Source organism: Grampus griseus (assembly GCF_964374135.1).
Source record: "Grampus griseus genome assembly, chromosome: 20".
Lineage (NCBI taxonomy): Eukaryota > Metazoa > Chordata > Mammalia > Artiodactyla > Delphinidae > Grampus > Grampus griseus.
Window position 1 is genome coordinate 43,252,199 of NC_139014.1, and position 13,319 is coordinate 43,265,517.

The following is a 13,319-nucleotide window of genomic DNA, read 5'->3' on the forward strand; positions in this document are numbered from 1 at the left end:
AAGTTAACGTATAAAGTTATTATTTTCCACCAGGATGTGGTGAGAAATTGCAATGCTCAATCATCTTCATTAGCCTTCATGGAGGCTAGAACTGGCCTGAAAGTAGCCTAATTTGAGGCACTTATGTGCAGAGGACTGTTGTTCAGCTCAGGGGCCAATCTCTTCCCATTACCGTAACATTTCTGAATTGAGACGCTCACATGGTCCTGGCTATAGAGCACTGGCTCACCTTCGTGGGTGTGGATTAGGGCTGAGATTCAGGCCGGGGTTTTGGATGATCAATGTCTGGCTCCTGTTTGGAGCTTCCTTCAGAGCCAGCAATGTCATATGTATCCCTAGAGGCACCCGTTTTCAACTGAGCAGTTGTGGTTTTTCCTTTCGTGGGCCATACCTGCTCTGGAGACAGTGGCTGGCGTGGCCATGCGCAGGTGGCTGATCTCAAAGAGGAGCCTCATTGTGGGATTCAGAGGGATCCTCTCGTTGCTCGCCAGGGTCAGCACCTGGACACAGGAGGAGGGACACGGCAGGTGGGGAGGAGTTAGGTCACATGGCCAGCTAGGGGGAGTTAGGCTATTATTCCTGATAGGAATTAGGATGATTATTTTCTTCTTTGTGATTATAAGTATTTTCTAAATTTTCTGCAACAATCCTGTCACTCTCCTTCTGTGGCCCCTTTACCTCCATCCCTGTTGTGTGCATTGAATCAGGAAAAAAGCTATCTAAAAAGTTTAAGTGGATGTCAATGATTTGAATGAACTAGACCATAAGGAAAAAGTAGGATAATTAAAGGAAAAGGCTCAGGTTTCATACAACTCCTGTTTCTTTTGGAAGAGCACACACTTATTGTAATGATTCTGTAAACGTTGAAACCATTGTAAAACGTCTAGCCTAGATGTGCTTTATGAACAAGTTTAGAAACAGTTCCCAGCTTAACAGCCACTTTATTGGCATTCAGTTTTCATTGTTTATAAAAAATAAAACGTATTCTCCATGGATAAAGATTGGTCACCATTGAGGATGCATGACGGGCTCAGAATGTTTCTGATCTCAGTTTTAAAGATTTGAATAAATGATTTCAGATTCTTTTCAGCTCTAAATATTGAATTAACCTGTATGCAGAAGATTCTGAAGGAAATTACAACAATACTAAAAACATGTGAGTGATGGCAGTGCCACTGAACAAAGTGAAAGTTGCTCTATGGGATGAATCAGTTCTAAGACGTCTACCGAAGATACCGGTGAGTGAAATCAGGATCTTGAAGAGTTATCTGCTATCTGCACTCCATGTTCACTGGAGCATTATTTACAATAGCCAAGATGTAGAAACAACCTAAGTGTCTGTTGATGGTGGAATGGATAAAGAAAATGTGATACACACACACACACACACACACACACAGTGGAGTATTATTCAGCCATAAAAAGAAGGAAATCCTTCTCCAGGTTCATCCATGACAACATGGATGGACTTGGAGAGTGTTATGGTATGTGAAATGTCAGACAGAGAAAGACAAATGCTATATGATCTCCTTATACGTGGAATCTTAAAATAAACTCATAGAAACAGAGGGTAGGTTGGTGGTTTCCAGGGATGGGGGTGTGGGGTGGGCAGAGGAAATGCGTGAAGGTGGTCAAAGGGTACAAACTTCCAGTTACACGATGAATAACGTCATGTACAGCATGGTGACTAGAGTTAATAACACTGTATTGTGTACTTGAAAGTTGCTAAGAGTAGATCTTAGAAGTTCTCACCACACACACACACACACACACACACACACATAATTATGTGAGGTAATGGAGGTATTAACTAACCTTGTGGTAATCATTTTGCAATATATATTTCAAATCATCACGTTGTACACCTTACACTTACACAGTGTTATATATCAATTATATATTGACAATGTTATATGTCAGTTATATCTCAATAAAGCAGGAAAAAATAAAGACAGCAGTAATGATGCCTTGCTTGGGGCCAGTCCTGTGTGGAATCAAGATTTCTAGATGTGCCTAGGGACTGGTTTCATTGATGATTAGGGATGAGGTGGGGTCCCCTTCCCCCTTGGTACCTTGTTATCATCCATGACAGTGTTCAGAGACTCGATCCACATTGGATCTATGTCACCATCAAGTAGAATCCACTTGGGCCCATCATGGGTGATGCTGGAAAGCTCCCGCATGACGGAAGAGAACAATCCTAAGAGGAACCATGGATATCTTAATTTCCAGGTCACCATCAAGCTTCTTCCTCTTAAAACAGCCTTTTCCTATCAGCTACAACACTCAGAAGGAGGTGTACATAGGCAGGTCAGAAGTGGCTTTGTAACTTACACTATTAAGAATCTGACCACTCCCAAGGTTCCACTCTCTCTGTGCTCTGGCCCAGCTTTTTGTAAGAACAGCAGCAACAGCAAAACAAGAAGGAAACCTGATGGTACTACTTTTTAACTGACAAGGGACCCAGTGAACCATTTCAACAGGCAACTGTGACGTGATGGAATTACATAAAACCTTCTTAGGTAAGGTTTTCATCCTTTGAAACTGCGGCCTGGGAAAATCCTGCCAAACGCAGGCTTTGAGAGAAGGCCCTATGTGATTCTAGTTGGCGTTACATGAAATTTATCTCTTAATTTGGATAGAATTGATTTTTTTTAATACTAAGCTTTCCCAATCAATAATATGGTATGTCTTTTCTTTTATTCAAATATTGTTTTATGTTCCTTAATAAATTTTTACAGCATTTTCAATGTATCTCTTTGGCTAAATGTATCCCTAAACATTTCAGTTCTTATTGTTATTGTTAATGGAATTTTTTTCCCTGACTTTCAGTTTTAGTTGACGACTGCTAGTATAGAAAAAAGCTTTCAAATTTTGTGTATTTTATTTTATAGTTACCTTTAATACATATGCTTATTAATTCTAGTGATTTTTCAATAGTGTCTCTAGAGTTTTATAGGTATAAAGTGGTATAATCACCAAAATAATAATTATCTCCTTTCCTCCAATTTATAAGATGTATTCCATTTTCCTGTCTTACTGCATTTTCCAGAATCCCACCAAGCATATCTGAGTAATAATGTTGGTAATAGGTCTCCTTGGCTTATTTCTGGTTTTAATGGAACTGGCTTTATTTTCTCATCATTCAGAATGCTCTTTTTTTCCTTTTGGCTTTAGGTAAAGAGCATTAATTGTACTTAAGGGATTTCCTTCTATTCCTATTTTACTTAGAATTTTTAAAATTAGGAATGGCTACTGAGTTTTTAGCACCTATTTATTGATCAAATTATTTTATCCTTTAATTTGTCAATGCTTTATGTTGATACTTTAAAAGTAATTGACTTGTCCTGACATTCCTGGAACAGATGCTACTTGGTCAGAATGTATTATTCTTCTTTTGAGATCCTGATAGATTTTAGTTACTGATATTTTATTGAGAATTTCTAAATCTGTATTAATAAGTGAAATTGGGCTATTGTTTTTGGTTCTGCACAAAGGTTGATATCAAGATTATTTGGGCTTCATAAAATGAATTAAGAGGTGTCCTTTGATGATTTTGGAATTCTCTTTCTTTTATCTCTTTCTCTTTCTTTTATTCAGCTACTATTTTAAGATTTTCCTTTTCATTGCTTTTTCTACTTCTTATTGAGTGAATTTTTTAATTCTTTTTTTCAATAAGTTTTTATCATAGTTGCTTTACAATGCTGTGTTAGTTCTTATTGAGTAAATTTTGTTAAACTTATATTTTGCTAGTGGATCATCTATTTCTTCTAGTTTTTCGAATATGTATCATCTAATTGTGTCTCTTCCATTTTAATCTTGTCTATATCTACTGTTATATCTTCTTTCTAATTCCTAATCTTACATACTTTTACTCTCTCTTTCTCCCATTAATCATGCTTACAATGGACTTATTGGTCTTTACAAAGAACCAGTATTTATATTTATTTATCCTTCCTATATTTTTTTGTTCCTTCCCACTAATTTCAGCTTTTATCTCTATTGGTTTCTTCCCAGTTTTCTTCAGGTTTAGTTTATTACTCTTTGAATAATTTCTTAGGATGGATACTGATTTCCTTTATTTCTATCCTACCTTCTGTAATTATTTAGAGTTGAGTTTTTTCTTATTGGCTTTAGATGTGTCCCAGAGGTTTCTGTATGAAGTATTCTTCTTTATATTGCTTCCAAGAGGAGTTGCAATTTAATGTTCCCTTTAATCCAGGGCTTACTGTTTCTTGATTGCAAATAGTAAAATTATTTTTGGTCATTTTCTTGCTATTTGTTTCTAATTCTGTTGTATTAGTATCAAACAATGTGGTGTGAAAATTGATACTTTTGAATTCATTACAATTTCTTCTGTGCCCAACTAAACTTTAATTTTTTGGAAATGTTCCATGAGCCTACCAAGAAAGGAATATTTTCTATTTACAAGATGCAAAGTTCTATATCAGCGTGTTACACTGAGTTTGATGGATGCATTTCCTAATTCTTCTATGTCTATACTTATTTTTCTCTCTACTGAATCTTTCTAATTTTGAAAAATGTGTATTAATATAATCCACTATATGTCTACTTTTATCAAGTTCTCTTAAAATATTTAAAAAGTTATATTCGGGCTTCCCTGGTGGCGCAGTGGTTGAGAGTCCACCTGCCGATGCAGGGGACATGGGTTCGTGCCCCGGTCCAGGAAGATCCCACATGCCGCAGAGCGGCTGGGCCCATGAGCCATGGCCGCTGAGCCTGCGCGTCCGGAGCCTGTGCTCCGCAACAGGAGAGGCCACAACAGTGAGAGGCCCGCGTACCACAAAAAAAGAAAAAAAAAAAGTTATATTCCACTTACTTGAAAGTTCTCATTTAGTGAATACAGTTTTATGATTATTATAAATCTTTTTCAATTTCTCCATATTTAATGTGTATATTTAATAAAACTCTAATTAAAATTCCAACACTGTTTAAAATTTGAATTATATTATGTGAGCTTAAATTTAATATGGAATAAGAAATGCCTAAGACTAGCTGAGAAATTACAGAAAAATATTGAGGAGGGATTTACTTCATCAGACATGAAAATGATATAAAATGATTATAACCTAGATAGAATGACATTAGCATAGGATTAGATAAACAGGTGAGTGGAACAAAACAGAAAACCCAGAATCAGATGTCAATACAATTGGCCCTCTGTATCTGCGAGTTTCGCATCCGTGGATTCAACCAGCCATGGATCGAAAATATTCAGAAAAAAACAATTCTAGAAAGTTCCAAAAAACAAAACTTGAATTTGCCACACACTAGCAACTGTTTATATAGCATTTACACTGTACTTACAACTATTTATACAACATTTACATTGTGCTAGGTGTTATTAGTAATCTAGAGATGATTTAAAGTGTATGGGAGGATGTGCCTAGGATAATGCAAATACAATGCCATTTTAGATGAGGCCTTGAGCATCCATGGATTTTGGTATCCATAGGAGTTCCTGGAACCAATCCCTCATGGATACCAAGGGACAACTGCATATATGACACGTTGGAATTTAAATCAAGAGGGAAAGGACAGTTTACTTAATAAATGGTGCTGTCACAATCAATTATCCATCTGGAAGGAAATAAAGTTCATTCTCTACCTTACCTCATACTAAGCCCCCAAATAAATTCTCGATGAATAAAAAATGTTAATGTGAAAAGAACCTTTTAGACCAAATTTATGATACTATATAGCTTAAAGTTAGAAAGAGTTATAAACCAAATAGGAATTCCAGGTGCTAAAAAGACTAGATAGACATATTTCCTTCTTAAAAAGTGCATGGTAAACATGCCATGAAGCGTCTGTAGACAAATGGCAGACAGCGAAAAACCGTTAGTGGTGAATAAAACAGATACAGGGTTAATGTCTTTGGTATATAAAAAAGTTCTTACAAACTGATAAGAAAATAATAAGGAGGAATAAAATTACAAAAGAGCCAATTACTAAGACCAATAAGAAGGAAAGTATATTAAGCCTCATTAATAGTGAAATAAAAATTAGAGAGGCTGCTCATTAAATCCCACTGTTCTAGGCCTCTGATGGAAGGTCCTAAATTAGAGGAGTCCAGGCAGTTTGACCCTGATTGGGACGACTACTAACACTGGGGTGTTAGGATGGAGCTGAGATTTCCTCATTACAGAAGCCACATTTGTTTTAGAAAGAGGTCCTATCAGCTCATAGAGAGTTTTCTCCATTTTCTCTTCTGCTCTCTCCCAGTGACAGGAGACACTTTCCAACATCTACCAGTGATTTTTAATTCTTTGAAGGTGAGGCTGAGGTCAGCACCGAGTGAGCATGGGTTTGCTGTGGAAGGGACCATGGTTCTAGGATCCTCCTGAGATGAGTTTTCTGTAGCAGCTTCCCCATCACTCCTGGGGCGGTGCTGATAGGGAGGTACCCTCTGAGGGATGCTAGACTGAACTGCTCCTTTCAGAATGAGCAGTGGGCTTCCCTATCCTACCCTCGTCTTAGACCCTCTGCCAGGCAACGTAGAGACTCCATGACTTGCGTTCCAGAATCATGAAACTGTATTTGAGAATGCCTGCCTTGCTTTATCCTCTTTAAGGTGCCCTCTCTCAAGAGGCAGCTGAAGAGTCCCCAAGGAAAGAGACTATCCCAAGGGCTGAGGTTCCCCTCCAAGCCAAAATCAGTTTCTTTTCTTTGATTCTTTCCACCTTCTTTTCTAACCTGATACAGATCAGCCCAATGTCCCCTCCTCTGCATTCACCCTACTGCATTCTCTTCTGCCTAAGGGGCTGATTTAGTTGTATCCCGCTCTCACCATCCTTCCATTCTCGTGTGGCCGGATTGATGATGCCAAAGAGTTCATCACTGGTGACTGCTTTGGGGTTGAGGTCAGTCCAGACGGGGCGGCGTTTCATGATCTGGTAGGTCTTGTGCAAGGACCTCAGCACCTGCGACTTTCCAGTTCCCGCACTGCCCACCACAAACACGGAGTGCCGCACAGCCAGAAGCTCCTCCAGCTGGACCACCTGGGAGACATGGAATTCAGCCAGAGTGACCAGCCTGTCACTCACTCACGTCCCAACTGCTCTTCTGTGAGCCAGACTGGTGTCTGAAGTGAGACCTGAGGTCAACACAGGAAGGGTTACTCCCCCCAAGATGTGATGGGGTCGTAAATGTAGGGGCAACATGATTCATTTACTCACTTATTCATCATTCCATCCTATAATTATTTGTCACAACAAAGTGCTAGGCAGTGTGCCTGGTGAGGGAGATTCAGAGATGACTCTCTGCCCTCCATCATCTCACAGTCTGATGGAGAAGCAAGTCATGTTGACAAATTATTATCATGTAAGGTGATAATTGCTATAGCTGATGTATTTATTAAGAGCTATGGGAGAAGACTGGAAGAAACAATTGATTTTGTACAGATAAATGGAACACGAAAGGCTTCACAGAGAAGGGGGCATTTGAACTGGGGCTTCAGGGATGAGTAGGAGTTTGCCAAGAAGATGAAAAGGAAGGATATTCCAGGCAGAGGAAACAGCACAAACAAAGGCTTGTGGTGTGACAGAGCATGACATGGTTGGCCAGATGGTTTGATGAGGCTGCAGTCAAGGAGCTCCTTGAGGACAATGATACAATTGACGGTATCATCACTCTTGTTCTAGTTTGCCTCCAGGCTCACCTTTCTACACTGTTGTACACTTACTGGAATGAAAATTTGATCAAGTCACTGCCATCACGTTGTCCCTTCAGTGGTTCTCCATAGTTTTAGTGATGAAATCCCAAATCCCTACACTGGTTTACAAGGCCCTTTTGCAGCTTGGCCCAAAACAGCTTCCAGTGTTTTATCTCTCATCCCTCAGCACACACATACCAGGTAGACAATTTCTTGGAGCTCTTTAATGATTCTCTTCCGTGTGCCTGGGCCTTTAACACACCGTGCCTTCTGTTCAGAAGTGATCCCGTCTCCTACCTTCTTCTGGCCAGCCCCTACACACCCTGCAGCCTGGGGTAGGTGTCCCATACCTACATCCTGCATCCTAGCACTTACCAATATTGCAATGGTTACTTTTCTGTCTGCCTATTAGATTATCAGCTACTCGAAGGCAGGCAGGACAGGACTTTTATTGATATCTCTCTATTTTCAGTGTCTAGCAGAGAATCTGGCAGAGACCAAGTGCTGAAGAAATATTTGCTGGAAATGTGAAGGATGGGGACTTCCCTGGTGACCCACTGGTTAAGAATCTGCCTGCCAGTGCAGGGGACACAGGTTCGAGCCCTGGTCCAGGAAGATCCCACATGCAGCGGAACAACTAAGCCCATGAGCCACAACTACTGAGCCTGCACTCTAGAGCCCGAGAGCCACAACTACTGAGCCCGTGCTCCACAAGAGAAGCCACTGCAAAGAGAAGCCTGTGCACCACAACGAAGAGTAGCCACTGCTCGCTGCAACTAGAGAAAGCCCGCGCACAGCAATGAAGACCCAATGCAGCCCAAACCAAGCAAACAGACAAACAAACAAATAAATAAATAATTAATTTTTTAAAAAAATGTGAAGGATGGCTGGAAAGGTTGGATGACCCCTATCAGGAAAGGTCTTGCATGTCATGAGCTAAAACATTTGAACTTTATTGTAGATCAGGTTTCCTCATACTTTATACTATAAATCCTTAATAGCTGAGGAAAGTGAACTGAAGAGGAAATGTGCTAAAATGTTGACAGAACATTTCTGTGGGACAACAGAAAGTTTTTCCCCAAACATTTTATTTATTCTATATTAAAAAAATTACACTACTATATATAAAACAGATAACCAACAAGGATCTACTGTATAGCACAGGGAACTAAACTCAGTATTTTATAACCGCTTATAAGGGAAAAGAATCTGAGAAAGTATATGTATATATTCAGATATATGTATCTGAATCACTGTGCTGTACACCTGAAACTAACACGACATTGTAAATCAACTATACTTCAATAAAATAAAAAAAGTAAAGCAAATTAATTAATTTAAAATGACTCCTATATTTTAAAAAATTTAATTGATAGGAGTGTTAAAAAGAATTCTAGAATTGTACAACAAGGGAATTAGGAGAGTGGTACCACTTATATGAAGAGAGTAATATAAAGGTAGCTGATAAATGGCTCTTCGGGGAAAAAGACAGTTAGCTTCCAGTGTGGAAGGATTATTTATTGGGATACTGAGTTTTGCTTTCCATAGCATCAATATCTTTTTCTCCTCCATCCCAAGCTATTGCTGTTCCTCTGATTCAAACCCCAAAATCACCCAAAAGAGATTCTCAATCCTGGCTCTTGTTTTCAGCTTTCAGGGACTCAGTGCAGGATCTTCCCAGATAAAACTGAGGGAAGTGATCAGGAAGGGTCTCTGACGAGCTGACATCTAAGCTAACATATGAATGAAAAAGAGTCAGCCATGCGAAGACCAGTGGTAGAGCATTCCAGGTAGAGTGACAGTGAGTGCAAAAGCCTTAAGTTCAGCAGCAAGCTTGGAGGGCTCAGAGAACAGAAAAATAAAAAATTAAAAAAATTAAAAAAGGAAGAGGGAGCAGTATAAGATGAGGTAAGAGAGGTAAGCAGGGGGCAGATATGCAGAAATTGATACTTGGAATTTTATTCTGAGTATAACAGAAAGCATTTGGAAGATTTTAAGCATGAAACTGACCTGAGGGTATTGCATTAAAATGGAGGAGGGCGGGGTGCGGGGGGGGGGGCGGAGAACAGGAGAGGTGGTGGCAGTGGATGGTGTTCTGGCTACTGAATGGAGACTGTATTATAAACCTAGGTTGTTTTTTTTTTTTTTCCGTGAACTACTACTGACTGATTCCCTGATATCAGAAAGACTTAAAATTGCTTTCTAGTTCCATCAACTTCTTTTTGTTCAACAGCTGTATTGAGACATAATTCACATACCATAAAATTCACCTTTTTCCAGTGGCTTTTAGCATAGTCACAGGATTATACAACCATCACCACTATCCAATTTTAGAACATTTTCATCAACCCAAAAGGAAAACCCAGACCCATCAGTAGTCACTCCCCATCCCTACCCCTAATTCATCCCTGTGCAGCCCCTGATACACATTCTGCCTCTATAAATTTGACTATTCTGGGCATTTCAGAAAATGAAATGACCTCTTTCACTTACAATGTTTTCAAGGCTCATCTATGCTGTAGCATGTACCAGTACTTCATTCCTCCTTACAGCTGAATGAAATTCCATTACATAGGCATACCACATTTTGTTTGTCCATTTATCAACTGATGAGTGGGTTATTTCTACTTTGACTGTGATTAATCCATCAACTTTTGACAGTATCTTTTGTAAGGTAAATATATATGTATCTCTACCCTTCCTTTTACCTTTTCTTCTCGTTTCCATCTCCTATCTTCTGCCAGACACATTATACTCTTACATTGCCATGTTCGGTAATATTTACATTCTGTTTCATACTTAGATTTAGACCTTCTCTATTTTCCATGATTCTAAGAGTTGAAGACAAATAGCGGCTTCGATTTTTACCACTGTAGATATTTTTCACTACAGAAGGAAGCAGTTGCCTGGAATACATCACGTTCTCTGTGGGCCTCATGTCATGACTTGACAGAGGATGTTCTGAACATCAATTCAAGGTCAAATAGATACTCTTTTCTTACACTCTATATATTGATCAATATCAGGTTCACACTTACTTTAAAAAAATCCTTTTTCTCTTAGTGTTTTTAATTTTTTTCTTTGTTAAGACAGACAGATGCCTTAGTTCTCATAACTGAGAATTTCAGTAAAACACATGAGACATTTCATCTTGTTCATCTATTCTTCCTTTGAATTATCTACTTTTCGGGTCCTTTTCCTTAGAGACCGTGGACTTCCTGACTCGATTTGGATTGATTGCTTTCTAGGCCTGCTAACAGCTATAATTCAAGGACTTCCTTTATTTGATTCTGAAATTTTTGAATCCCATGATATTTTTCTTGTTTTTCATCCTCGTTTTGCTATAGTATGTCCTCAAGTAACTTAATCAAATAGGATGCATACATAGTAAAATTTGTAACTCTTTGAAAATATCCTGAATGATAATTTGGTACGTAATTAGTTTTGAGATCACTTCCCCTCAGAACTTTGAGGGAATGGTTTTCTTGTACTCTACTATCTGATATTGCTGATGAGAGGTTCTGATGTCATCCTGAATTTCATTCCTTCCTGGGTCACCTGTACCACCTTCTCAATCTGTCACCCAGCCAGGAAACTTTTATCTTTTTCTGGTGACCCTTGACTTCTGAAATTCCATTATGATGCATCCTGGTATAAGTCCATTGAAATCCACTCTGTTCAGTACTGACTGAGCCCATGTAATCTGTACACGTTTGTCCAGTTTTTCAAGGGCTCTCTTTCTAGAATTCCCATTGACAACACGTTACGTAACCTAGATAATCCTCTATGTGTCACCTTGACTCTCACACTATCTGTCTCTCTTTGTGTGTGTACTATATATATTATACTTTGTTATACACATACACACACATATATATAGTTTCATCCTGGGAGATTTCCTTGGCTTTACCTTCCAATCCTCGCATTGAATTGTGTGTGTTATCAGTGATTCAATTTTACATTTCAAAGAGTTCTTTGCAATTCTCCAATAGTTCTTTTCATTTTTTGATAGCATCTCATTCTTGTTTTATGGATCTCGTTTTCTTTATTTTCATTAAGGATACTAATTAGGACTTTAAAACGTTCTCTTCCTAACTTCCCCTGGAGTCAGTTGCTGCGTGTGTATGTGCGTTTGTGTGCGGGTGTCTGCCGGTCTGTCTGTCTCTTGCGTTGTTGATTGCCTCCAGTATCTGGTGAGCCTCAGGTTTAAACGGAGAGCTGCACCGTGTTTTCTAGGACGCTGGGGTGGGCGCTGTCTGCGGCTTGACATGCGGGTCTCCTCCCAGGCAGGGAGGACTGAGAGGGAGGTCTGTGCCCCCGTCAGATCTTGGCCTTTGTCTTCATTCTTCTACTTGTGGGTGAGCGAGCAGGTGCTGGCCTTCAGGCCGAGGAGCCCAAACAGAATGTATGGGCTTCAAACTCTTAGAGCAGTCATAGTTTCCCTCCTAAAGACTTTATTAAATTCCCTTAGACCTTTCTTTTCAGCTGCAGTTACATGCTTGGCTGTGCGTGGTCCGCATTCTTGGGAACCTGGGCCTAGAAGGGGGAGCTGGGGGAGAGTGTGGGGAGCTAAGTGGTACAATGATTGGGTAAACAGACTTAATGCCCTCCCCCACCGGCTTAAGGCCCCCCCCCCCAACCCCGTGTTCTCAGTCCTCTTCCCCACCCCTGCCCTCCTTCACTGCCTCGTCCAAGCCCTGAGCTTCTCCAGGGTTCTGCTTGGCAGACTGGCCGCCTCCTGGCTCCTCTTCCCCTGAAGCCCTTTCTAAGCATATTTGAGCCTGCAGCCCCCCTGCTCTGTTTGATCTGTCAACCTGCTTTCATCCTCTTCCCATCTTTCCAGAAATCTATTCTTATATCCCCTTCCCAGTTTTCACACTTCTATGGGCTTATTCCATTTTTTTTAAGTTATATTATCACTTTTAAAAGATTGCAGGATGCCTTCTCAAACCAGAGCTTCCCTAGAGGTTTCTGATGAAGTAACTTTAAAAAGTTCAAGTGTACTGTGCTATACAGCAGAAATTAGACAACATTGTAAATCAACTATATTTCAAAGAAAACAGTTCAAGTGGACAGTATAAATGAAACGTCGGTAGAAAACATCATCTACTGCAAGAACCTTTAGTAGATGGCATCTGTCTTATCAGAGGAGCAGAAAGTGGTTATGAAAAGAAGGGAAGAAAAAGAAGGAAACAATGTGGGGCAACTGACAAATAAATAGAAAGAGTGAGATTCTGAGCAGAAAAAAGTGCAGAAAAGGGGAAGGAGGGTCGTTTGCCTTAGCAGACTCTCAGAGAGGCTGGGAAGATGTGGACTGTCCTGCTTCTAAGATGTCAGCCTCAGTGCCTGTATCCTAGGAGCCTCATCGGATTAACTCATCTCTGGGGTGAGGGTGCCCCTCAGGATCAGAGCCTTTCAGAGGAAACCCCTCATCTGGCATCCAAAGCCCTCTATAACACGGCCACCTATTATCTCTCAGGTCCTACTGCTCCCTCCCCCTCCCCCACCAATACCCTTTTCTCTAGCCACACTGGACTTCTTGCTGTGGCTTGTACAATCTCTACGTCTCCCCGTCTACCCTCGGCTGACCCTCTTCCCTCTATCTGGGAGGCCTTCCTGCCCATCTCTACCTTTAAAAAGTCTA

The 13,319-nt window shown here is 40.0% G+C and overlaps 1 protein-coding gene across 1 annotated transcript in view; it reads right to left on the bottom strand.

Annotated features, from left to right (window-relative positions):
• The window catches only part of DNAH9 (dynein axonemal heavy chain 9), a gene marked incomplete at both ends in the record, with an annotated part of 299,172 nt that overhangs the window by 156,921 nt on the left and 128,932 nt on the right, over nt 1-13,319 (bottom strand). The window contains 3 exons of the mRNA XM_082678963.1: nt 392-500; nt 2,073-2,200; nt 6,812-7,022. Of these exons, the coding sequence (XP_082535089.1) occupies nt 392-500; nt 2,073-2,200; nt 6,812-7,022 (448 nt within the window). The remainder of the gene's footprint in view (nt 1-391; nt 501-2,072; nt 2,201-6,811; nt 7,023-13,319) is intronic.